We start from the raw sequence: 27719 nt of genomic DNA on the forward strand, positions 1-27719 counted from the left end.
TGTTGTGGGTTTTTTTTGGTTTTGTTTTTTAAATTTCTCTCCTTGTTTTGTCCTGTTTCACAGGCAGTGCTTTATTCCCATCCTGCCATCTCCCTGCTGGCACACATTGCACCACAATGAGCCTAGACTGGGTTAGGCACTTAACATCCCTGGTAAGTGAGGTCTCAACAGTGGTTACTGGGATCTACTTCCTTTGAGAGGAAAAGGAGCCTAGCATGCTGCAGAGGAGCACTGGAGACACTCCCCTGTAGTCCCCTCATTCCCATGCAGGGACATACAATAAGCAGCCCTCAGCATGCTCTAACCTGGCAGGAAGGCCTTTAGAAGGGACTGCCTTGAAAACGTAACTCTGCAAGGCATATCTCTGTCACCACACTGACACACACTGCTGGCCAGAATTTTGTGGGGAAGCGAAGTAAACAAGCACTGCTGTGAACTAAAGGGGCTGTATTGGCAATAGAGACAATGAAAGCAGAGAAGTCAACACAAAATAATACAAAGCCTAATAATACATTGTGCAATTAACATACATAACATTCCCTTCAGCAAGACCTTACCCACCCCTTCTCAACATAATCCATCAGCAGGGAAGCAAGTAGCATGGTGGCTCAAGCTTGTCTTGAAGGGAGATTTGGAATCAAGGTTCAGTGCATCAAAAATAAAATTAAAAATAAAAGCAAATTTAAATGAGGAGCTAGAGACAACTGAGTAAACATAAAGTATCCATTCATTAAAGCTAGCCTGCAGGCTGACCAGGCATTCTTGTACCCTCAGAGACCTACACTCACCCCCTAGTGTCCTTCTTAGTCGCCCCTCTGCCAGCCCACAGAAGTCAAACCCCTGAGTCGAGGGTACAACACTTGGAAGGAGCCTGGCAGAGGGAGCAGCATGCTCTGCTGGCATTGGAACAGCCTCAAGGCAGTCCACACAAGTGCCAGAACTCAATTACTGGTTGGTTTAAAAAGCCAACTATACACAGGCCCGGACACCACACAGCTGGAGGTACTTTACTGCCCAGTGGGAGAGATTCCTCCTCGTTCCTCAGGGAAGTGCTTGTGCCAAGACAAAAGGTACCAGTGACATGCTTTCGTTCTTTTGGAGGAAGGGCCACCACTTGTTTCATACACATTTTACTGATGTTTGAGAGCAGAGGGGGTCTACAGGTCAGTAAGAGGATGCGTTAACAGCCTGCAGTCCTTCACCTGCTTTGACAGACTTGTATCTAAGTGAAAATTTCAGTTTTGCCGCACAAGCTTGTTCAAATCATATGTATGCTTGTGGAGAAAAAACCCTATCTAATAACTGCCATAGATTCTAGAACTATAGCTTTCCTTAAGGCACACTTCAGACCTAAATCAGTTTTCTCCCTACTGCCAATCTGTGTTTAAAAACAACAAACAAAACGAAACAAAACACCAAACAAAAAATAAAAAAAAAGGGCAATTTTGCTTCTTGGTCAAAAGCATTCAATCATGTGTCATCTTCTGATTTATGTGGAAGACCTGGCAAAGTGCCATGGAAGCCAGAAGTGAAGGTAAAACATGCCACAGAAGCCAACTTTGAGCCTGGCACAGAAGTGCATGGAGAAGTCTGGACACAAATACCATGCTGAAAGTTTCACAGCTCTATGCCTTCACCCCAGATGCAGTTCCACAGCCAAATAAGATACAAAGGGTTTCAAAGCCTCTTTGACATTTAAAAAGGAAAGTCGGGTTACCTTGCCAGGGGGTACAGTCAGGGGACAGGATTTCTTCCAATTAACCAACATGGTCAAAGTCAAGATCTCTTTTCACTGAAGCCCTGGGTCTTTTTAATTAAGTCAGACATCCCCATAATTTCTTCCAAAGACTCCAGCATCCCAGCCTTCCAGTGTTTTCCCTCCCACATCCACTTTCCTCCCTGAAGATTTGGGTAACAGTGTTGAGTACCAAGAACAAAAGCACCTTGGTCTCAGAAGTACCATGAGGCACATACACCAACAATGGTACATGTTCACAAACCCTAGGCTGCTGGCTTGGGATCAGTCACTAATGTGGAGAGGGGAAATCCTTGTCACAGCAGCTTCTAGAGGTCTGAGAAAGCCCTGGCACTGAGCACTTCAGATCTGTGCCAGGAGCTCTACTCATCATCTGCATTGGCATTTGTCCGACAGGATACCATCACATAAGAATTGCTAGTGGCCAGCTGAGTGCCTTGATAACCAGAAGCGTTGGAGACACCAACAAGGATACATGACTTGTGTCCCACAGCTAGCATTCCCCAAAGAGTTAACACCCTCCAGTGGGAAGTGTGGGCCTTTGACAAGGCCAAGGAGACATAGCTGCCAGGAACAATGCAGGGCTGCTTCAATGTGCAGTTGCCAAGCTCTGCCATCAAAACGTCTCTGCTCCTTCCCATACTGCCAGAGAAGCACAAGCCTGGAAAGTTCTGGCACACACAGAGCTCCACAAACCTTGCTGAATGTTTGAGCAGGAGCAAAGAAAGCTGCCAGCCCCTTGGCCTCATGCATGCAGTAGGGCATTAGGCCTTGGCTCCAGGAGTCACCAGGGGTACTCCAGCAGCAGGTGCTACCTGGGCTGTACTCTTATATACACTGCCAAGGTAGAGCCTCATCCTGTGCCTTCTGTGTACCACCCCCTGCTTCAATCACCTCCAGGAAATCAGCTCTGGAGAAGACCAGGATAGAAATTGTGGAGCCTTCCCAGTCTCATCAGTCCCTGAAGAATCCGAGCTGGGCTCTGACTCCCCCTGCACCCTCAAGGGAGCAGGGTTAGGGGTAGTGTGCTTGGATGAAAGACAGGACAGTCTCTTTTGACAGCTTCTCTGGATCTTGTCTCTTCTGAGAGTCGTGCACTTTGACACCTTCCCCCCACTCCCAGAAGAGGCGGCTGTAATGGCAGATGCTGTGGGCAGAGAGGAGAGAAAGATTAGTCTGGCAGGGGAGGGAAAGGAAAACATTTTCATCCTATCCGGGGACAGCTGCCTTTACAATGGGAGCCACAGAGAAATACTCTGAAGAGGTGCCTTAGAAAAGACTGGTGCATTCATTGACCTTACAAACTCTATAGCTCCCAAAGTACAGCAACTGCCAAGCCTGAGAGATTTCCACAGAAACAAGCTTCTTAATTCTAGCTTCACTTGAATTCAGTTCAGTATTTGCTGGAAGGAGTCAGGTCATTAGAGAAAAAACCCTACCTCCCCCCATGTTTTTCAGAGGATGAAACTGTCATTGCAGGCAATGGAAAGGCCTAATGAAGAATTTAGAAAGCCTGCCAGGAGCAGCAACCTAATCACTCACCACAGATCTACTATAATCAGTAATAGCTGTCCTATGGAGCTTTGCAAACAAACAGCACTTCCCACTGCACGAAAGCAGCTAGGATCATCCCCTCTTTCCCCTCGTGTGAAATAACAGTGTTCAGCTTGGCTGCTGACAGTTCTAGTCCTACAGCCATCTCCCACTCCATCCATCAAGCACAGCCCTCCCTCACTGCATCAACATAGTCCCAGCCATAATGAAATCAGAGCTGCTAATTACTGCCAGCACAGCAGCCTTTAGATTTGTACAATTACTGACACTTAATATTCATAGCTTATTTAGTGCTTCTGTTCTAACAAAGCAGTACTAGCAGAGGGACAAGAGCACATGTCAATGGCTAATTACAGACATTAGTACTCACTAACCACAACACAAACACAAAACATCCCTTCTAGAGTCCCACACAAGCACTCCCTACACCTCCTCAGCCATTCCTGCAGGTTTGTGCTGGTCTATTTCCAGTACAAAGGCAGAACTAAACGCATCCTGACACACAGAGGGAAAAGGCATCAAGTGCCTCTGCCTTTTAAGCCTGTTTTCCATTCACCCCGCTAGGGAGAGCTTCAGGATTCTTGAGAGCACTGCTGTGAGGTAGGTAAGGCGATTCAAAGGGAGAAAATCAGGAACCCTATTTCATACCAAGCTCTTGCTCAGAGGCACAGTCTTGGGTAACTGTGGTAGAGGGCATCTCTTGAGACTACCTGAGGGCAGGGTGTGCAGAACATCTCCACCCATGTGGAGTGTCTGAGGTGCCCTGAGGTGTCACAGACAGATTTGCTGTATTTCAGTAATGGCCTTAGCCTAGTACTCAGTAGAAACAGATGGGGTTCAGCAGCCACAGTGTTAATGACTGTCCCACGGCAAGCCACGCCATCCTTTCCCTAAGAGCTGCTGTTTTTCACTCCCTCTCTCCGCCTTAAGAAAGCTCCCAGTTTCCAACAGCTTATTCCAGAGCCTAGGCTAAATGAACTGGGATTTGCTTTTAAATTAGCAGCTTCCAACCAAGCACATTAAAATACAGAGATACAGCTAACTACAATTGCTGGGCTCAATTTCTACTTCCCTGTGTGCAGGAGGCTCAGTAACCTGTACTCTGCTGCAGACAAGGAAACTAAGTTGTGAGGTGTTTGTTATTCATAGCCATTAATCGCAAGATCCAGGATTCCAGATCGGCAGTTTCCTGAAGGTCTGAGAAGGTGCCAGCTCCTGCAGCACACCCTGCTGGTGACCAAGCTGCACTTGCAGCACAAGAACACAAGCACTCCTGAATTCCTTCCAAATACCCAGGTGTGCACACACAGAGACACTTAGCTTGCTTTCCACAGCCTCAGCTCTGGCTCATACTCACTGAAAGGGTGCAATGGCTTCAGCAGGCAGGCTGTACGTCGCTACATTGGTCATTTTGTTGAAGAAGAATTTCCTCTTGAAGTTTTTGCTATATGCCATTGTCCAGGGATCTAGTAAAAGTTACAGGGATCAGACAGAAAACGAAAGGGAGGAAAAAAAGCACAGTAATAAATACACATACAGTGCAAGCAAGAAGGAAGAATCTGTAAGAATAATTGTGATCCTTCTGTTACTCCTTTTTCCTTTCCTCCCCCCCAAGGTCTCCTGCTTCCCAAGCTATTCTCTATTCACTGAGGAAAAATCCCTTATCCCTGCATTTAAAAGTTGACATTCCAAATTCGATATTTCCATGTACCATTACTCTAGAAAACACCTTGATGAAAAATTCTCCCACTAAAAGAAATAATCAGTCATGTAAATAAATGGAATTGCCCACACAACAGCTAATCAACCCACAACAGAAAAACCTATCTCATAAATATACCCTAACCCTTACCCAAATCCAAGCTACCCTCATTACATGCAAACCAGTTGGAATCTCTAGCCATTGGAATACTCCCATTAGTTTTCTACTGAGTTACTACAGGAACAAGCCTGGTGAAACTTTTTACTTGGAGAAACAAAGAAAAGCTGAGTAAGAGTGAGGACTGTCTCTTCCTACCATTCATAGTCCGTACGATGTAGAGTCCTGTGGGCACAAAGTGCCGGTCATCTCGGCCAGTGTAGGACAGCCGGGGCATTCCCCCTGAACTCTTGATGACTTTCATCTCTAACCTAAATGTTGAGAGAAGGCAGTGATAGAGGTTGCCTGTTTCTTCCTTTACCACCCTCTTGCACACAATGCACCACCTGCAGACCCTCTCTAGAGAGTCACAGTGTGAACTGACAGCACTGCACGGGACAGGACCAAATCATCACATGCCAGAGAATTCAGTCTCTTGCCTTCCCACACAGGGCTAGAGAAATCAGCCAGACCTGCCTAGATCAGGTTGCAAATTGAGTATTGGGATGAAGAATTTGTGATGAACTACCATAATTAATCCAAACGTGGTTACCAATTCAGGTATGAACTCTTGATCTTTCAAGCCAGTGAGAATACACTGATACTGCTGCACACGAACTCCAGCACTGTTGCTACTCCAGCTGTTTTAAAGTGCACTGGTCACATCTACAGCATTAGAATGCAGCAGAATGATGCTCTGAGGCAGCATCATCTCAGGAACAGCAGCCACCAGCTAAATGAGCTCCAGCAGGACTCCTCTAGCCCAGATGAGCACATCCCTTCAATTCCTGTGCACCAGTGGCTGACAACCTTAGTTTCATTTGCACCAGTCACTTACCTCACAAAAATCTTCTCCATTTCCTCCAATCTGTATACCTCCTTCACTCTGGGAGGAAAATACAAAAGCATGATTTAAAAAGAAAAAAATTAACTATTTTTTTCCTGTTCCAGCTACAGGGAGCAGACAAATGGCTGATTTTGTACAGCATGAGGTAGTCAGGCATGACTTGAGGTTCACCCTTCTCTTCAATCTTATGCTTCAGTGGCTAACTCTTCCTGGTTTGAGAAAACCTGACACCTGCATGCTCGTGGTTGGGTTGCTATAGGCAGCATGTGAACATCCTTGCTGCTAAGGAAGCTGTGCGTTTTTACTTCAGGTTGAGTATACAGAAGAGTAAGAACAGTGAAAGTCAGGTGCTTTTGTTTTCTCATCAGATAAATTCATCGAGATCAGACCCAGACAGGTTGTGGCCTCACAACCTGATCTTCACTGTTATTATCCTCAGGGATGCCACAGATTCCTTAGTTACCGTGAGGTAAAAACAGTTTTGGTTTTGCTTTTTTTTTTTTTTTTAATCAGTAAAGATGATTTTGAGTCATCCTTCCATCAAACTAGTTCTGTTGTTCTGAGACACAGAAAAACAATCATTAAGTTTCAAGAGCACTGCCTCTGATCTGACACCCCTACCACCCATTTCCCATATACTGCTACAAGCATCAGGCTTCGAAGAGCATCGGCTGGAACACCTTAACACCTTTCCACAAGAGCAGCAAAGGACCCCTCCACAATCCACTTCCACAGCTCTCTTTCTCACTTCACCTTCAGCCCACCCCAACACTTTGAGTTCCTCTAGTTACTACAACTGTCTGTCTTGAGTCTGAGATCCCACTCATTATCTTTCATTAAGCCACCAAAGAGAACATTCTCTTTCCCTGCCTCCAGATTCTTTCCTAATATTGCTGCACTTCTAGCTTGTTTTGTCCATTATACCCATCTGGTGCCCAGCACAGCAATGCTCCTATGCTCTACCGCAGCAGAATGAATGAAATGGAAGGTCAGGAGATATTCAAAGGTGAAGCCCATTGTCAGGAACTTTCTTGGGGTTGTAACTAAAGCCCTGTCCTGATAAATGCTGGTCAGTATTTCATCTACTACCAGTCAGCATAGAATTCTCTGCAACAACTAAGCTAACTGGGTGCTAGACCTACTATTGCACATATCTGAAATCAGCACCAGCCAATCCACCTATGAGGAAAATATGACTGTTTGACATTTGAAAGGAGGCCACAGCTTCTCCTCTAACAATATTTACCTTAGATACTGAAAGAGCTTTTAGCCTCTTTCCAAAGAATATAAACAGAAGTATGAATTTCAGTCTGAAATTTAACTCCCCTTCAGCTCCTTATCTTCATCCTCCAACACACTGGCACCAAAGCATGCCAGGTTGAGGGAAGGAGTCGTCACTCACCGGATGGGGTTCATATCTGGTCTGCTTGGTTTAGAAACAGCTTTAACAAACTTCTCCGCCAGCCGAATCCTGAATGAAAATGGAAGGAGAACCCAGCAATTTAATGAGATCTTTGGCACAGTGGATAGTTTCAGCAGAATAACTGATTAGATACTTCAATACATGCAAACTGCCTCCACTGCTAGCCAAATGGGTCTGAGCAAGACTATTTTCACCCCACCCTCCCAATTCAGTGCCCAGTGATACTGGCTATTATCCATTAGGAATGAGTCTCCATAGCTTACTCCACAGGCCCACACACTTTTGAATGCATTGATACATCAGCAGGATAGTAGGATTAGCAGAGACATCATGTCCCTAAGGAATCAGAGGGGCTTGTTCCTTCTCCCTCAGCCAGTTATCAGCTATATTCCCAGAATGCTCAGTTTACCCCAGCTGTGCCTGGCTCAACCCAAACTAAGGAAGGAGCTAGACCTGCCCTCATACACAGAGAAGATACAGCTGGAAAAGTCTATAAGCACTTCACTTCAGAGCAGCTTCATTCACAGCTCATCCTTATAGCACTGTTTCACCTGAATGCACTTGTCTCCCTGTGCTCAGCATTCTGCTTTTTGGGTGAACACTGTTTCCCAGTCACTCCTACTCACATACAGGAAAAAAGCTTCTCCAGATCCCACGTACCTCTGGTTGAAATGTTGCATCCGAACATCATTGCCATTCAGCACCAAGACATCAAGGATGTGGATGGCACTGATTTTTCGCTGGGCTTTCCCCTAAGGAGGGCAATACAGAGATTTACTACTCAGACTGGTGATATTTCAGCTTGGATATACAGCTCCTTTTTTTGACACGACATCACTCTTTTCTATCAAGAAAGCACCCTTCCAGACATCAGAAGCACACAAATTCCCTGCTGCCCATTGTACAGTAACATGCCATCCACCAAGAACTGGTGTATCTTAAATATTCTGTCTAAGGGGAGGAGAGAGGGCAGTACCACAGCTACCATGACCCGCTCTCTGTGCTTATCAGGTACCACAGCACAAAGCCCAGTGCACTATAGCATCCTCATCTGGGGTACCAGAGGACAGGCAAAGTCCCGGCAGCTGAGAATTTCCACCTTACACTGTGAATATACCACGAGAATCTTTTCCCCACAGCCTGCAATCACTACTGAGCACTTATGTACCCGAAGAGCCACAGACACATGAAGTCATGCTGGCAATGCCACATGCTACTCCACGTAGAACAGCAACAGGTCAGGTCCAAAGTGTTTTCAAAACAGTGTTAAAAGTTTGTATCTCTAACGCTGGACAGAAAGAAGAAACTTCATCCAATACAGTTACTCTAAAGATGATATACCAAAAACACTTTGGACCCAGCACAGATGGAACAATTACTCTGCAGTATCTTCCACAGAATAGGCAAAACCTCTCTTTGTATTTGCAGCCACTTGGTAAGCGAGAGAATGGGCTCCTACCTCTCCTTTCAACTCGTGAACAATCTCCACAGACAGAAGAGTATCTCGTGGCAGCTCAGTTTTCAAATCCAGCTTTGTCCAGCGATCTGACTGGCGACCACCCCAGGTGTAGATCTGCGATTTCTGTGTGTAGAAGGCAGAGTCAAACTCAGCCAAAGCTTCATGAGGGCAGGGGTGGAGGAGAGACCTCTGGCTAACTGCAGGGCAGCCCTCAGAGAATCTTTTTGTCCTAAGTTGTTACAGGCAGTTTCTTTGTCAGAAGTTTTACGGAAGAAGTTTAATGTCTACAGCAAAGGAACAAAAACACTGATTCTAATCTGCGAGTGACTTTTCATACCTGCATAAAGAACCAGAAATAGAACACCTTTAAAAGAACAGTGAAGATAATTAGAGACATTAGCAGGAGTGCAGGTCTCTGTGTAGGCTGAGATTACAAAAACAGGGTTAATTAGTGTGAAAAGCAGTGACATCAGCAGAAAGAAATATAACTGGCAGTCTCAGATGCTGCTGATGGGGATTCTTTTAAGGAAAGGATGGGCTGAAACTGCAAGGCAGAATAGTAGCATTTAAATCAACCAGCAAAACTTCCATACTGTCCTTAGCACTTACCCCTAAGCCCAAGAGGAACTTCTGCTCGCTTCCAGACACCATACACCGGTAATCTAACACTTGGCGAATTTTCTCCAGTGTGCTGGAATTCAGAGGGGTGGGTTTGTAACTGAAGGTATCAATGTCTGTGCCCTAAAGAACAAAGTACAGAAAAGGCAAATGAGATACATTACATCAACAGGTAGGTAAATGCAACTTCTACATGAAATGATAATCCAGGACTAGATTCTTCATCTCTTAATTCCAATGGGGAAAAAAGTTAGATTAGTGTGAAAGGACTCAGAACAAGCTTATGGGCAAGGTCTCACCTGAATCAGCTCAAAGAACTTGGACTTGGGATCTGAAGATGAAGGAGCAACACGGGCCTGATCAGGAATCTGAAAACAAATCCAAACAACTGATAGTAAGCGTTATTCTTTGGCACATTCATAGGAACATTTCTTGTTTCAATACATGACAGAACATCCAGCCCCCAAAACTCCTGCTCTTGGGATTCCAATTGAAGAAGAGACATCATATGGCATCTAAAAGGTCTCATGTTTTGCAAATTTAATGTAGGCATACCACATCTCCCAGAAACCAACAGGTAACTTCAGAAAGATATAGCCTAAACCTTTGATTTCATGCATGTTTTGATGAAATACTCTTTCACTGAAGACATAAAATCAGCCTGTGAAACTGACTGCCAGATCCTCAGCTCCACTGCAGTCAACAGCTTGGGAAACAGAAACTGCAGACTCATAAAACAAGACCTTTTGGAGAGTTCTGCTGCATGAGATCTAGGTGTTGAATTCACTCCATGTACAATGAGATATTCTGAACTGCACCAAAGGAGCCTGCCTGGTTAAGCCATACACAATAAGTCAGGGACATCCTGTTTAATTACATAAACAGCTTGAAATGGTCTCCAACTTTCCTAGAAGACAATATATTAAACCTCTGGCTAAAAGTCGTGTCTGTACTGCAGCTCCACTCCTGTTTCACCACAGCAAGGACGCTTGCACAACAAGTGCCCTGCTTGACAGCACACTTACCCCCCATAGCTGGAGACACTCCTTCCGGATTTCAGCCTGCCGTGGCTCAATCAGTGTCCTAAAAAAAGACAGCAGACTGTTGAGATGGTGAAACCTCCTTGATCTTGCAGCCTTACATGTCCCAGCCCTACAGCACTTGAATCTTTCAGCCTGTGACTTGGAGATGACAAAAATGCATGGCTCCACAACAGGTTACACAAAAGAGGAATGATGCCTTCCCTCCCCACCCTCCCCCCACTTCCAGTCCCTGTGTTAAGCTTTATTTCATGGCCTGCACTGCTGATTAGCAGGTACCACTCTGTTCCATTAAAGTACCACTGGGTATAAATATTTCAGAAAGTTATGTATTAGTATGAATTTATGCTGATCTCCAAGAGCTGGGTACACAGCCCTATTTAAGAACAGCAGTGAAAACCCGCTAAAGGCCACACAAGAAACAGCATCAATGTTAGGAGTAAGTCTTGGATGATTCCTAATTACCAAACTCACCCAACTTTCTACCATATATTATCCCTCAATAACACCTGAACAAAAAGTCATGGCAGGAAAACTCTCCAATGGCTTTAGTTTTATGCAAGAAATTAACTTCATAAGCATTAAGTAATTCTAGGTATGTAAGTTAAATGCTTTCAATTGCCCCTGGAAAATGGAACAGCTATGAACCACGCTCAACTTAGACGGTTACTGTTGAATTGAACATACCAGCTGGGAGTTACTTTTCTGCTTTTACACTCCTGCTAAGAAGCAAGCTCACTTATGGTAACTGGAAATCATGCAATGCATGGAAGCCTTCTCAACAAGGGTGATGATAATAGACCATCAATTTTCAGGACTCCTCCAGCCACCCACACGTTTCTGCAAATAACTCAGGCAGAGACACAAACTGAGCTACCTAAAAGCACTAATCACTTTCCTGGCTCTGAAGGCCAAGACAAGTACCAGCTCAAATCAAGAGCATATTAAAGAAGGGCCAAGCAATTCATTTACAGTGGGTTAATTCCATCCTCCCAAAAAAACAGAGGAATATACTCACGTGTCTTGAACAAAAGCACGAATTTTGGCTAGTGCCTTTATCTGAACTTTGCAGTGGCTAAAAGAAAAGAAAAGTTTCAATCAGAGAGCAAATTATCACCACCAAGATTGTTCCACTGTTCAAAACAAGAAAGAGTGCTGGGACAATAGGGGGAAGCCAGTCTGACCCTCAGAGCAGAGAGGGATCTTTGCCAACATGATTCAAACTGACAGGAAGATCACTGGAACGAATTAGGCAGTACCCTCCTTTCTTTTCTACAGAGTACTCAGAGGCCAAACAGTCACTATCATCAATACAGCATTTCCGTCTGCACAGAGTCCCTCTGCTCTGCTCAGCCTCTTGGGGAGCAAAAGCAGAGCAGTGTGGCAGCATCAACAAGTATCTCCATGAGTGCAAGAAGCTACAGCTGAAAGCCATGCCGATTAACCTGCCTACAGCCAGCAGCTCTCATCACCCACAGGCACTCACTTCTCATTGGACTGGACGATGTAATTGTAGAAATCCTGGTTGTCCTTGATCACTTTCAGTGGCACAATAAGATTCACATCCACATCAGAGTTGCGCAGCTGGTTGAGCCTGATGTTCACCGTGAAGAGGTACTCCCGCACGTCATCGATCCCTGACTTCAGTCCTTCGCAAATCAAATACCTGCAGAGCAAGGCAGGGGCATCATGTGGGTTCAGTTCTTCCACACAGTCAACTTTTCTGTCACAGTCCTGTTATAAGGACAGTTTCCCAAATCCCAGGAATTCCTTCCTCCTGGATACCCCTAGGAAGGTGCAATACCACCTATCACAAAGTCATGTCCTTTCTATGTCCTCGAAAGACTGGGAAATGCAATCCTATGCAAAACACCCAGAGACCTCCCTCAAGTAGTAAATCAATTCTGCTAAATTTGACAGGTACAAAGAAAAATACATATATCATAGAATGGTTTGCATTGGAAGGGACCTTAAAGATCACTTAGTTCCAACCCCACTGCCACAGGCAGGGACACCTTTCACTAGACCAGGTTTCTTAAAGCCCCATCCAGCCCAGCCTTGAACACCTCCAAGGATGGGGAATCAACAACTTCTCTGGGCAACTTGTTCCAGTGCCTCACCACTCACATAGCAAAGAGTTTCCTTCTAGTATCTAACCTAAACCTACTCTCTTTTACTTTGAATCCATTGCGCCTTGTCATATCTCTACACATCCTTGTAAAACATCCCTCTCCATCTTTCTTGTAGGTTCCCTTAAGGTACTGGAAGGCCCCAGTTATGTCCCTAAGCTGTCTCTTTTCCAGGCTGAACAACCCCAATTCTCTCAGCCTTTCCTTGTAAGAGAGGTGGTACTCTATCCATCTAATCATCTTGGTGGCCCTCCTCTGGACTCGCTCCAAGATCCAAAGTCAATGTCATTCCTGTGCTGAGGACCCCAGAGCTGGATGCAGTGCTCCAGTGGGGTCTCAAAAGAGCAGAGCAGACGGGCAGAATCACCTCCCTGGACCTGCTGGCCACACTGCTTTTGATGGAGCCCAGGATACCACTGGCTTTCTGGGCTGTGAGCACACATTGTCAGCTCATATCCAGCCTCTCATATATGCTCTGGCTTAATTGAAACTGTAGCTGTTTCATGCAAAACAGAATTAGTTATATATCCAGTACCACAGCTTTCTTTCCATAAGAGCAATTTGGCAAATATCATCTTTACCTTATCATAATTTGCTAAACATCTAAAATGCTTCCTCCTCCAAGGCAGCTGGCAATTGAGGCATGTCACAAAGCTTCCACTAGGCTTACCCAAATCCTTTTATCACTGTATTTAGAGGATACTTTCTTTAGTAGTCCCTCATCCTCAAGAATCTTACCTCTCTGAGTTAGCAGGGCGGCTTGTCACAGGTTTAAAGATGCACACCCTCTCAAAGCAGCAGTACAGCAAATAAACAAGTCCCACACTGAATGGAGTAAACAGGTCAAAGGTTTTGCAGACAAAATGCCCTCCTGGAGAACAGAGAGGAAGTACATCAAAACCAGTAGATTATAAGGAAACAAGAAGACACCAGGCACCTCAAAAACTTTCTCTTCTGCAGAACTACTAATCATGTTTCTGTACAACTAAACAGCATCTAGAACACATTTATGAAGTGCACCAGCAAGCCTTAATGAAACATCTTCCCCATGTCTCTGCAGCAAAGAAAGAAAAGCATCCCCTTGACCAGAATCAAATCAATATGTAGGCTGTCTCACAAGCAAACCTTCTATCTACCCACCATACTTCCCTTCCAGGCACAAGTTGTGCCCTATGGCATAGCAGCATGCTATGCCAAGGCCTCCATGGAAGAGAGGCTCTGGTATGTGCAACAAGGACCCTCAGGCTGGAGGAAAAGACTAAGAAATGTTACCTAAACAGAATAACTTGCTATCTAGAGAGAAAAAGAGTCTATGTTGCCCCTCACCTTCAAACAAGATTCCCATTTTTCCCAAGCAAAATGCAGGCGGTTTTACAGAATTATTATCTACCCAGCTAGGAAAGACTTAAAGGCTGCCCCTTTTACCATATCACATTTGAGACTACTGCTGAACAGATCGTTGCCTCAGGTACTTCTACACACAGGGCACAAGATAAAAATGATCATTATGTTACCATGTGTCTCCTGCATCAGTGCCAAAGGCTAACTAAACTCACTGGAAGAGAGGAGCCATTCAAATCAGATACAGCTGTAATGTCCATCATTTAGCAACAATGAGGTACAGCTAAGACAAGGTGAGACATCATCTTGTTCTGATCACACAGATGGCAAATTTAAAGGAGAAAAGCCACATAGTTACAGAAAAGGATGAACTGGATAAAGACTCTGTTCTAATCAGTTGACATATTCAGGAAGCACTTAGTCCAGCTAGTGCCATAAAACTCAGATATACTGTCCAGTTATCACACTAGTGACCTGAGCCCAAGACAGCAACATAACCTAACAAATTAGGAGGTTTAAATTAACGCATTTTACCTTATGCTTTTAATTAAAAGCAAAATAAACATTAAAAATCTTATTTTTCTAACCAGTTCTCTTAGATTTGTGACAACCGTCTCAGGATGTATGCATATACATTCAATTCTGCGCAACTGAGCCTCACTGCAGAGAAGACTTCAAGGCACGTTAATAAAAATTGTACAGCAACCTTTCACAGTGCTACTCACACCTCACAGAAGGAGGAAAAGATTAATTGATAAAACATACCTGTCCGGACAATGGACAGTGCTGTAAGGAACTGGCAAAGCATGAGCTGCTTGCTTAGGATTTCTTGCAGATTCTCCTGACCCTCCACCGAGAAACCCTGCAAAGCACATAGCATACCATTAATATCTCCACAAATGTGTTGGTCAAGCAAAGGATTCTGCAGAGATAAATCATGGAATCCTGATAATTTCTGTTTCTTCAAGGTAAAAGAGCTGCTACCAGGAATTTTAATGGCAAACCTTGAAGAATTTCACATCATAACTACAGATACATGTCAAATACCCTACTATACGCAAACTGAGGTATCAGTTTTGGTCCTCAGTGCAGGAAGAAAAAGAAATTGACCAACCCCATCAGCCATTAAGAAATGCACTCCTTTGTGATCAGTGTTGTCCAAAACAAAATTCTGGAAAGCAGTAATGTTCTCTGATCGAGTGATGTCTCCATCTCCATCAATCCCTCCCTCTCCTAAGGGGAAAAAGGAGACAATCACTAACATGTTTGCAAGTACAAAATACAGATCAGTACATGCAGATGTACTCAGGCAACATTTAGTCATAAATTACAAAACCCTGATAGGCCAATAAGCATTAACACATTCCCTTGTTCGCCACCAAAGATGCTTTTTAATTTACAAAAATTATTCAGATTGTGTGGTCAGGCCAAAACAAAGCCATATAATAACCATGCTAAAATGATGAGTAGTACATTAGCCTGAGGACAACATAATATTCTCATTCAAGTAGGAATGACACATAGCTGAACCTGCTAAAAACGTAAGATTCAGCCTCACTGCACTGCTCACCTATTAAAAACATGTTATTACAGACATAAAATTATTTACATTGTGCATTTGCAACCTTCTAATAATAAGTCCAATCATCTCAAAGAAACACAATACTCACTTCCAAACACAGTATAATCTGGACTTTTTTAAAGCAACCACAAAAAAACCCTGTGTTACAAAGTAAGTAAGGAAACGGAAATAAGTGCAAAAATATGACTTGAGATGCAAGCTTACCAATTTCAACCCCTTTCCCTGATGGCAGTCCCCTTCCACCTTGCAAACTTGTTCCCTACACTTCTCCTAGATCCCAGTGCTGATATCAATACCAGCCCTGCTACTGATGCAGAGGCTGCAGCACAAGCAAAAACATCAGATAACACTCATGCATGCACTACATACCATAATAAGGTTCAAAGAGCTCACTGGAAGCAGAATAAAAATCCTCCAGTTTAAAATCATTAGGTCCTTTCAAGGTCATGCCAAATCCTTTTGCATGCCACTTCCGCCTCCACAAGACATATTCAGAGAAGCCTCCAGGACCAGCACACACATCAGCAAAGTAGAGCAGCTCTGCATCATACTCCTTTATCAAAGGCACCTGCAAGAGCAAGTTGAGGAAATTTACCAACCCATAACAGATACACCATAAACTGCACTACTCAGAGAAGTCTTTCAAGCACCTGTTTTGCCAGCTAGTATCCTATAGATTCTCCTTTCTTCCCACCTTCTAAATTCTCTGAGAAAGCACTGGTGTTTGAAAGCCAGAGGCACTCACCCCATTGTAGTCCTTAGGGTTTGTAAACATGTAGTCAAAGACATGGTCCATATTTGCCATCTTCATTGCAGCCCTGTGAACACATAAACAGGGCCCTTGTAAGTTTCATCCTTGGCTCCCACAGCGGAAAGTGGACATAAATGGGAATGGGACTACACTACCAGATGTTCTACAAACCTGTTCAGAAAGAAAGCTCCACGGATCATCTCATAGGGGTTAGACCTTGTTCGAGCTCGACGCATTTCTTCTCCATCCAGTTCATCAAATACACTCTGCACAAACAGAAACAAAGTTCAGCTGGACCTGGCACAGGTTGGAAGGATAGGCAGGCACGAGTATTTCCTATCCTCATGCTTCTCTCCTTAGACAGCAAACCCTATGCAGGGTTTGGTTTACCAAAACAAAACATTTTCCATCACATAATGATATTTGCTCTTCTTCAAAGCCACCTCAGCTCTTAAGCAAATTTAGCAACACTGAAGAATTCTGTATTGACAGCTCCAATGCCTGGTAAGGTGGTTAGCCACCTCAAAAGCAGTCCCAAACTAAAGTATTTCTTACACAAATATACACACTCACATTCTACCGCAATTTACAAAGGGCATGATAAAATCTTGGATGGAAGTGGAACACACAAGAAAGGGAGCTTATTTCCTCAGCTTATTCAAGCCTTCAGCCTTTTAGTTGGGCTAAGAAAGGGAGACTATTTTCAATCATTTCTGTGCTGGTTTTGGCTGGGGTAATTTCCTTCACAGTAGCTAGTATGGAGATATATTTTAGATTTGTGGTGGAAACAGTGTTGATAACAGAGATGGTTTTGCTATTGCTGAGCAATATAAGGCAGAGGGAAGAAGGAGAAAGGGGGAACATTCAGAGTTACAACTTTTGTCTTCCCAAGTAACTCTGACATCTGAGGGGGCCCTGCTCTCCTGGAGATGGCTGAACATCTGCCTGCCCACGGGAAGTAGTAAATTAATTCCTTGTTTTGCTTTCCTTGCATTGAGTGGCTTTTGCTTTACTTGTTAAACTGTCTTTATCTCAACCCGTAAGTTTTTCTCACTTTTAACCTTCTGATTTTCTCCCTGATCCTGCTGGTGGAGGAGTGAGTGAGCAGCTGCATGAGGTTTAGCTGCCTGCTAAAGACAGTCTCTTAGAATGCTGAGGTTTAAAACAGATTGCTGAAGAGACAGTAAAAACTAGGACGCTAAGTCAAACCAGTGACATGAAGGTGAAAGAGGACACTCCAAGCACTAGCCAAGCACCCGAGTTAACTACTCAATCCTCTTCAATTATTTCCTGCACTTACTTCCCCAAAACCTCAGTTCCTCTCTAAAAAGGGGACTGACCTTGCACTGCAGGACATTACGTAAAAGCTCTTCATTACAGAACTCTGTTTCATCTTCAATCACCATCTTCCTCTGGAACAGGACAAGAACACAGATAGCAATTAGCAAGCATGGTATCAGTCAGTTCAGAATGCAGCATGTATCAGTAATGCATGAAGGCTGCCAACCACATACTAGGCTGTATTAGCAAAAGTGTGGCAATCAGGCTGAGGAATTATTCTCCCCTCTTATGCATCTTAAGGCCACATGTGGAATACTGCATTAAGTTTAGAATTCCCTAGTACGAGACAGACATACTGGGGCAAAACCAGGAAAAGGATCACCAAGATGACAAGGGTGCAGAAGCACCTGCTGTATAAGAAGAAACTGAGAGAACAGTTTGTTCAAAACAGAGAAAAGGAGATCCTATTGCTGTACTTAATGGCAGGAAACAGAGAAGACTGACATAGATTCCTAGAGATGTACAGCAATAGCATAAGAAACAATGGGCAGGAGCCACATAAGAAATGTCAATTAGCCATACAGAAATTTTCTTTTGTTGACTGGGTTATCAAACACTGAAGCAGATGCTCAAACAGGTCGTGAAGTTTTCATCCTTGGAGATGCTCAAGGCCTTGTTTGGTTGCATTTTGAGTAACCTGACCTAGCTGGCTCTGCTGTAAGCAGGAAGCTGCACTAGCAGTCTCATGTGGTTGCTCCCAACCTAGGCTATTCTACGACTATTTGACATGGCAGTCGTTTCAGGCTGGGTAGCCCTGCTTTGTCTTAGGCTGGTAAGTACCAAGATATAAAACAATTACCTTCCCCACAGTCATCCACTCCTTCAGCTCCTGGGCATCTGGGATCTCCGTGGTACACTCGGGGCACCAGTCCACCTTCTCGTAAGCACTAGGCTGCAACCACAAGTCATGTGAAGAGCAAAAGATGCTTTTACAAGCAAAATATAAAAACTAATTGCTCCCCAAAAGTTTGCCTCCCAATCTTAGTATAAAGGGTTATGCCATGATTTTAGGGCCAACCATAGTTTTCTCCTCCTAGACTAAAACGTATCTTACCTGTTTGTTTTTAAAATTTAAAAAAAAAAAAACAACAAACCAAAAAACCTCCACCACAAAAAAAAATGAAGTCTGACAATCAAGAAAAGCAAAAGTCTAATATTCTCAAAGTACAGTTGAGAGACACTGGGGGACAGTTGTTAAAAAAAACCCTACACTTGCTTTACACATCGTTTCTCCCAGTTCTTGCTGAACACAGCAACATAAATGGGAAACAGAACAAAACAGAAAGTACTTACCTCTGGCTCATCCTGCCAATCAATATTGAGCTCCCCATCAAATCCTTTGAGGGTCAGCCCAAAGCCTCTCCTTCCCTTCTGATTGGAGGCCTCAACAATATCCTTCCGGCCTTGGCCATATTTTCCCAGACCTTCTCCTTCCCGGAAGCCCATCTTGGCCTATAAAGAAACCAAAGGGAACAACACAGTGAAGCAAGTGGACTTGAGTTTATGTACTACAACTGAAGTCAAAGACAGGAAATAGCGCATTACCCTGAAGCGACTTGAAGGCACTGAGCATTTTTAATCTCAGTTGTGGCTTTCAGGACTTAATAGTGAGTTCCTCTCACTGAGGCAGGACACAAAAAAGCTAGATCTGAAGAATGATGTTTGAGATGACAGCAAATTACAAAAGGTTCAGTAATGCAGGAACAGCCTGCTCAGAGGGAGAAGTAGTGAGGAGCCTGGAGCCATTCATCACAGAATTCAGTAAGCATGGAAGGCTCATAAAAAAAAGATGCTGGTGCAGGGAAAAAATTCATGTTGTGATTATATTCTTTTTTGTGAACACACACTCACATGCATTTCAAGCATCCGTAAAACTTCACCTAAAGCTCAGAGGAGGAATGCAAGATACACTGTTCCAGAAATGCATCCTCATCTCTTAGGTTAAAAGAACTATGTTCATGAACTGCTAGTTTTTCAGGTTTTTCTCTTAGTAAATTATAGCAAAAAAAGAGAACAAGAACAAAAAGCAGGGATGCGTTCAATTTCACATCCTCCAGTATGCATCTACAAAACAGTAAGTAAATAGAAGACCTAATGACTTATTCACTTTGAATGCTATCCATATACTCCATCCTGTGAGAAGCAACAAAAACATTGTTTATTACCAATCTGTATGAGAAACAACACAAGAACATCTGATATAATGTTTTCCAATTAATTTTGCTACCTGTCTCTGAATCAGGTCTTGAATTATGTACATTCATGTCACAGTCACCAAATTTGTTATACCAGTTTTCTGAGGACAGAATTTTAAAAATCTAGCAATTAAAGACCATTTTACTTTTACTTACCTAATGCTGCCAAGTCATTCAATCACACTTGGTGTCACTTGATATCAATCTTTATATTCAAATTTATGAGGCCTTACAAACAAAAGCCTCCCAGATTCAGTAGTAAAAGCTCCCATATTGTGGCAACTGAAAGCACACTTCTTAATTGGCTCAGGAGAGAACTCTCCAAAGACAGTCTTGCTCTAGAATCAGCAAACTGCTGTCCAGAGCCAAAAATGTAGATGGACAGAGTCTGAATGATCAGCAACTCTCAGCCTCTGGATCCCACTGAGTTTTGAATTCAGCAAGAATTTTTTTTTTTTTTTATCTAGAGCTATGATCCTGCTCCTCAGCAGCATTCCACCTCCTGGGGAAGCAGTCCCACCCGTAGCAGCAGCTAGTTCTTCCCAGCTTCTAGCAGAACACTGAACTTTTAACGTGGCAAAGGCAGATACAAGCTGGTCTACCACCACAGAAAGACTGAGTACAGCACCAGCACAGAGAAAGGGAGACCCACATTTAGGCTCCCCGTGAGTCCCAAACTTTCTGTCACGTTTCAAGTAACACACAACTATACATCTCATCTTCTCTGCTGCCCTTGGAAATCAACATTTTTGTTTCCCTGTTCTTTCATGATTATGAGATACTAGTGACACCACGGTGACTAAGTTTGCATCAGGAAATAAGCATGCATCAAGAGACTCCACTCCTCTACAGCCCACTATTGCCTCAAACTCAAGAACAAATTGCCAGATTTAAGACTACCATGAGACAGAGACAGTTTACCATTTCTTAGAACTTTCTAAAAGCATTTTCTTCTTCTGTGCTAAAACTGTGCAATCAAGGGGTGGCTGATCACTTTCAAAGTTTAGTTGTCACAGTTGTTATCCTTCACAATTCCCTGCCTTTCTGAGAAATTTCCAGCCCTACATAAAGCAGAGGGATATGACTTGAAAGAAAAAGAAATACCTTAATAATTAAGGTAATAATTCCACAAGAGTATACCAGCCAGCCTTCAAGACCAAATAAATTAATGTCAACCACAGAATTTGCTAGGGTCTTTCTTACAAGGCATTTTTTAGCTCAAGCATTGCAAAATAACACATGGTAGGACTTCTTTTTCAAGCTCAGCAAGCTGCCTGACCCAGAGATCCTTTCCTTCTCATTCACCTCCCTGCTCCTAGGACTTGAATGTGAAACAGTTTGCTTTACCAGATCATCTTAAACCTCTCTCAGCCTCCCCCAAATGCTGCTAGTAGATGGCTCAAAGATGCAGAGAGCCCCAGTACGAAGAGGATCAGAATCAAAATATCTTATAACAAAGTGATCTTTTCACTTTGCACTCATCAGTCCCTTATAGTTCAGTCCAAAACTATTTTGACCTACCATGAGCTTTTGGGAGACACTGTTATACATCGAGTAGCGAGATGAAGTACCCTCCACAAGAGAGTCTTGTTTGAACTCATTGCTGAAGACTGGTCTTTTTTCATCGCTCTCACTGTCAGACCCACTGCTGCTGCTGGAAGACTCTGAAAACAAATGAAAAAGTGAGAAAAGTGAGAATGAAAATAAAGATAAAACGGAAGACAGACATCTCAGTAACTACATTAGAATACAGGGTGAATCATTAAATCCTCTCAACAAACACACGGAGGGGACATTTCAGTATCTCAAATGTGCTATGGGAAGCACACAGGTGTAATATAAAATACCCTGTGGAACCAACACCTGGTTATCTGCCCCTTTGTCTCAGGGACAAACACAACCTCTCCGAGCCAATGGAGATTCCAGGCCCCACAAAGGGCTGGGCAAACCCCATCACAGCAGGAGAGCAGCCACAGCACAACCATGACAGAACTGTGGTGTGCCTGACCTTTGCAATGATCCTGAGGAATTGAGAAGGTCCACAGGGATTCTCTCCCAAGAATAATGACAACTGCACCCTGATGAAACATACTGAATTTTCCTCCATATCCTATCTAACTACAAGTGTAAATGCATCCATAACTTAAACAAAATTTTGCATCCAATATACAGGCATCTACAAAATGGCCAACACTTCTGGAAAGAAGAGAAATTTAAACTTGTTAAGCTTTGAGCCCCACTACCCACTTCAGTAGCAAGGATCCACAAGTTCACTACATCAAGACAGCTTTTTACCTCTCGAGTTTACCAATACAAACAAACTCAAGGGAAAGATAAGGTCAGAAGACATCAATCTTTTTTAAGATACTCTGACAGAGACAAAGGTTTGAGGACAAACTTAATAAGAACATGTTAAGGGGTTAGAAGGGACCTGAAAGAAATCTGGTCCCACCCCCCACTGCCATGGGTGGGGACACAACCCAATCAGTGGTTCAATCAAGGTACCACCATACACTCAAAATAAACTTCTGTCACCTGAAACTGATATGTCAGAGCCTTCATGGGCACTAGACAATGAAGCTCTGTCTATGCCCATTTTCACCTTTGGATCTAGCAGGGAGGAACCTAGGCCTGTATGAACTGTATAGTCCTCAGCTGTGAGATGCCCAAACCTATTTGCTTTGGGCTGGATGTAACTGGGATCTGGGCAGAAATCATGGTAGTGTCATCATTTCTCTCAGCCTGCTCTGCACCAGGTGGGTGACGAGGGAGGCCCTAAAACCCAATGAGTCCTTCCATTTCTTGTGTGGTAATATCACTATAAGGATGAAGCAATGGCACAAGTTTCCTTCCTGAAATGTGCCTAGCATCTCATCAATCATACTACAGCTAATGCTGTGGGACTGACCATAGAGACCACAGGAGCAGCAATCTCATAGCAAGCACAGCCACACTCTGCACTGGATCTGTGCCTCTTGAGCCTCCCTTGTTAGCCAAGCACCAGAAATCATTCTGTGCTACTTTGTACAACTAGGAAAAGTTGAACTACAAAAGCTGCCCTGAGATGATGCAGAAAATTGTTAGAAGAGTTCATCTTTTTCTGTGTATCACTTAAAAGGGAATTATTTAGCTCCACAAATGTGTTAAAAAAAAAGGACATTTCAGTTACCTAAAAAGGATTGAACTTCTTTTACATTTGTGTAATTGAAGAGAAAACAGACTATTTCTCTCTCAACTCACACATCTCCCTATTTTCCCATTTCTGGAAAACTGCATCAGTGAAGTAACAGCTGAGGAAACAGCTGAAAAGTTAGCAAAAAAAGGCCATTACAAAAAAAGTGAAGTGAAAATGAAGGACACCACCACGAAATATATGACTGTAATTAAAAAACCCTTTCAGTGTGTCCTCAGGACTTGTTGCTGAACTATCAGTTTTTAAGAGTCAGGACTCGTGTCCCCCCATAACTACTACACTATAGTAGAGTAAAACTAGAGTTTTACTAGAGTATCAACCTTTGAGGCTTCCAGCTCAGACAAGGAAGACTACTTGTGTTTGCAACATTCTATACCCATCTTGATTTTCAAACATCTGTCACATATGCTACATTTCTCTTTCCTTCACAAAGTTCTTAGCTACGGACATGTTCACAAAGGACCTTTGCTTTAGGGTCAGTTACAGCATTCTGCTTCTTCAACACACAGCTTCAATTAACTTTGCTACCTGCTTTTGAGCTGTGTCTTATTTTCCATGAGATCCATAATGTGCCTTAAACACAACAGCCACTACATAAGTCTCAAGGAAGTCTGCTCACAACTCTTCTTGTTTTTAATATTTACTAGGCCATGCTCAGCTGAGATCAGATCTCAAATCAGTTCTTTCCCCTGAACTTCCCTCTTTCACAATGGGTGTAACAGGCTATTAAACAATTAATGCTATCCAAAACCTTGGTCTAGAACTGTATCAACTTGCTTCTTAAACACTAAGGGTCATAGCCTATTTTGACCCACTTATGAACTCACTAATCAAAACAGAGGAAAAAAAATGAAAAAAACACTTTGGTTTGAATTGTTTAGCTCAGCCCTGAGTGCACAGAGTATTCCTTACTCCAGCTCTGACAACCTGCACCTCTGACCTCCTCACTCACCTGGGGCCTTGCCGGACAGGTACACACACAACACTCTGCAACTACAGCTACTCACAGACCATACACATCCCTTTCCATTTTCACAAGAGGAAGGCTTCTTCATCTGTTCCGGCCCTTCCTCACTAACACTTCAAGACCACAGGAAATCCCAGGACTCAGAAGAAGGAGGCATGACTGGGAGGAAACCTGAAGAACCATCCTGGGAGAGTTTAAAGCATCCCGCAACAGCAATACCAGTTGTGTAGGGCACTCACCCCATATTTGGTATACCCCAAGCTGCAGGTGAGAAAGCACACTCCAACAAAAAGTAAGCAATTAGTTAACTCTGAAACAGATTTTCTTTCTGAAATGAAACACCTGTGAGCTCTCACAACTCTCTTCTTTCCCCCAAAAAATCACACTGAGCCAGCAAAAGAGATGGTGCTACAACACAGGAGCCTAAATCAACCTTTGTGTTCATCTCAATTTCTCCCATCTGCAAAAATATGGTAAGATTAACAGCTTCTTTCTATTTTTTAAACAAAATTAAGATTGCAATGTTTCTTTATGGTACAACACCCATAACTCCTCACTACTGAGAGTCTCCAAACCACAAATACCTGCTGAGACTTACAAGATCGATGCTGCTCATATATTACAAGACTCTTTATAGCTTTGGAGGATGCACAAGTCAGCTACCTCAAACTCGATTTTCTACGTCTGAGTTCATACAATTCCCAGATCAAAATGTTTACATGAGATTTTAAAAAAGCTTAAAAAAAAATCCCACCAAGTCAAGGCTGTGAAAAGAAATAACGTATTTTTTTTTTAAGGAGAGAGTATTCTTTTGAAGTTCAGGTTCTCAATTACGATTTAAGAGATGTAGGTTTAATTCCTACTTATTACTTAGATTCCCTGCAGCAACATATACCAAATCTCCAACCTTACCTTGAGTAGTATGATTACTAAATTGATTTTCATCATCTGAAGTAGAACTGAGGGTTAATCCCAAGTCTTCCAGCCTCTTCTTCTGCTTATTTTGGGGGCTGCTAAACTCGGGTTCTGTCCTTCTCTTCATTTTTCTTCTGAAATGGTAAAAGAAGATGATCACATCTGGCAAACATTAAGCAAATTTAATTTTCATGCAGCAGCATAGTGACATAGATTATTTTATGGACTGTTTGGTGTTATGCTTCTCAAATTTCTTTACATAACTTAAATACATAGCAGTTGATTATTACTACTAGTGTATCAAAGATACATTCTTTGGTGTGGTTGAGTAAAATGAAAGATCAATCTAATGGAGAACATGCAAGGTGGAACCAATTTCTCACAAGGGACTCTGAACAACTCTGACCTCACCTCTGCAAAGGTTAATTAACAAAGGAGCTTTCCTACGTGACTTGTGTAACAGAACTTTATTAAATACCCGTGCTTCAGTTGGGGGTGGGGGTGTGTTTTTCACCAGGAATCACTGGCAAGATAAGAAGCTTCTGGGTGTGGCTGATAAATTTCGCATAAACCCAGAGAAAAGACTAATGTTTAAGACAGAGTTAAATAGAAGCCAGCTGGGAAGGCCTGCAGAGGACAGGAGCCAAGGAACAGGAAAGCAGGTGAAAATTAAAAGGCAGAAACACTTAGCACTAGCTAAAACCTCCCTGTTATTGAACAAAAAAAAACAATTAAACCCCTATTGGTGTTTATTATTCTACATAGGAACACTGGGCTAGAAATGGTGCCCCAGGTCACCAATTCAAACCCTCTGTTATCTAGCTTATGTCCACAAGCACATACAGGGCAGCTTAAGGCCAAAAGCTTTATATTCATCCCCACAATCCTGACTGCAAAATGATCCCATAACCTCACTGCACTATGGCTAGAAAATCTTATCCATTCTACAATAAATACTGTTACGCACAACTCACCTTTATCTGCTCTTGCCTCAATTTAGGATTTTGCTTTTTCCCCTGCTTCTAACAAACTGGCCATTTTCTATTTCTTCTGAGACAGTCTCTCAGTTTACCCCCGACAGGTTCCTCTACAGAACCCCTCTAAGGGTGGCTCACTGCATCTGCCTTCCCGACAGATTTCAAAGCATACTGCTCATATGAAGTGGAAAGTTAGGGACACTCCGTCCGTCGGGAGCCCCTCCGCTGCACCACCTCTGTGCCCGCGGGGAGCTCCCAGCCGGCCTCGCACAGAACCACAGAATCAATTAGGCTGGAAAAGACCTCTGAGATCACCGAGTCCAACCTACGGCCGAACAGCACCGTGTCAACTAGACCAGGGCACCGAGTGCCACGTCCAGCCTTTCCTTAAAACACCTCCAGGGAACATGACTCCACCACCTCCCTGGGCAGCCCATTCCAATGTCACATCACCCTTTCTGTTAAGAGATCCCTCCTGATGTCCAAGCTAAACCTTCCCTGGTGCAGCTTGAGGCCATGCCCTCTCCTCGGGTCGCCTGGGAGAAGAGGCAGATCCCACCAGGCTACAACCTCCTCTCAGGTATTCCCAGACAGCAATAAAGTCCCCCCGAGCCTCCTTTTCTCCAGATCTGAACACCCCCAGCCGCTCCTCACAGCACTTACCCTCCAGACGCCTCACCAGCTCCGCTGCTCTCCTCCGGGCGCTCACGCCGATCGCACCGCCCGCCCCGCAGCCCCCGGGCGGAGGGAGCCCGCGGGAACCACCGGCGGCCGCGCCCCGCGCTGGCCCGCACACGGCCGGGGCCTGTGGGCAGCGCTGCGCTGGAGCGGGCGGCAGTGGCGGCAGCCCCGGCCGGGGCGGGCTCCGGAGGGCTCCGGCTGGCAGAGCGCGGCGGGGAAGGAGGTGAGGCCGCCGCTGCTGCCGCCACCGCCGCTTTCGTTTCCCCGCTCGGACGCGGCCCCGGCCCCGCCCCTCGCGCGGGGCCTGCCCGGCCCGCCGGCGCGCGGCAGTGACGCAGCCCCGATCCCGCCGGCGGGGCGGGAACGTACCGGGATTCGATGGAGAGTGCCAGATATTCTACTTCCTTTTTTTTTTTTTTTTTTAATGTAGATATGTTGGATGTAAAAACGTGTGCCTATCGTGTGTCGTAGGCGGAGCTGGGGTTGTTCAGCCTGGAGAAAAAGGAGGCTCAGGGTGGACCTCATCACTCTCTACAAGTACCTGAAGGGAGGTTGATGGGGGTCCGCCTCTTCTCCCAGGGAACTGGAGACAGGACAAGAGGACATGGCCTCGGCCTGCGCCAGGGGAGGTCGAGGTTGGGCATCAGGAGGAATTTCTTCACAGGAAGGGTGATTAGACATTGAAATGGACTGGCCAGGGAGGTGGTGGAGTCACCGCCCGTGGAGGTGTTTAAGGAAGGACGTTCATGGCACTCAGTGCTACGGCCTGGTTGCATGTTGGTGTTAGGTCAAAGGTTGGACTTGATGATCTCAGAGGTCTTTTCCAACCTAACTGATTAGGTGATTCTGTGAGCTGCCTTGTATTTTGCATTAAGCTGTAAAACAGCTCAGCACACAGGCCTGAATGCTTAGTCTCAAAAACCAAAGCAAACGTGGTAACACCCAGGGATTGGAGGATCCTACTTGGGAAGCGTAGTTTTAGATTATCTAGTTGCTGTAAACTATGTGTCTGAATCGGTCAAGTTATGGCAAAAGGGACCAGGAGGAGGGAAGGAGGACGAGGAAATAAAACACTGATAGTCAGAGTACACT

At 44.1% G+C, this 27719-nt stretch overlaps 1 protein-coding gene across 1 annotated transcript; it reads right to left on the reverse strand.

Moving 5' to 3' along the window:
• Positions 1-432: 432 nt before the first annotated feature.
• CMTR1 (cap methyltransferase 1) lies at positions 433-26816 on the reverse strand. Its single transcript, XM_050315080.1, has 24 exons — positions 26610-26816; positions 24967-25103; positions 21416-21558; positions 18993-19151; positions 18499-18591; positions 17699-17770; positions 16530-16624; positions 16353-16425; positions 15977-16175; positions 15140-15258; positions 14791-14887; positions 13423-13555; positions 12042-12221; positions 11574-11630; positions 10541-10598; positions 9815-9883; positions 9507-9638; positions 8898-9020; positions 8099-8190; positions 7418-7486; positions 6007-6054; positions 5328-5440; positions 4668-4776; positions 433-2903 (listed from the first exon to the last, which is right to left on the reverse strand). Exons 2-24 carry the CDS (start codon positions 25094-25096, stop codon positions 2771-2773), a joined length of 2496 nt encoding a protein of 831 aa, XP_050171037.1. The 5' UTR covers positions 25097-25103; positions 26610-26816; the 3' UTR covers positions 433-2770.
• Positions 26817-27719: the final 903 nt, after the last annotated feature.

Source organism: Myiozetetes cayanensis, unplaced genomic scaffold (genome assembly GCF_022539395.1).
Source record: "Myiozetetes cayanensis isolate MyiCay16 unplaced genomic scaffold, myiCay2020 scf2-11, whole genome shotgun sequence".
NCBI classification, from domain to species: Eukaryota; Metazoa; Chordata; class Aves; order Passeriformes; family Tyrannidae; genus Myiozetetes; species Myiozetetes cayanensis.

Coding starts and splice junctions, on each gene's coding strand:
- CMTR1 (XM_050315080.1), bottom strand. CDS start 25,096: ATGAAGAGAAGGACAGAACCCGAGTTTAGCAGCCCCCAAAATAAGCAG. Junction 18,592..18,992: donor ATTGGCAGGATGAGCCAGAG/GTAAGTACTTTC, acceptor TTGTGGTTGCAG/CCTAGTGCTTACGAGAAGGT. Junction 10,599..11,573: donor CGTGCTTTTGTTCAAGACAC/GTGAGTATATTC, acceptor GTCTTTTTTTAG/GACACTGATTGAGCCACGGC.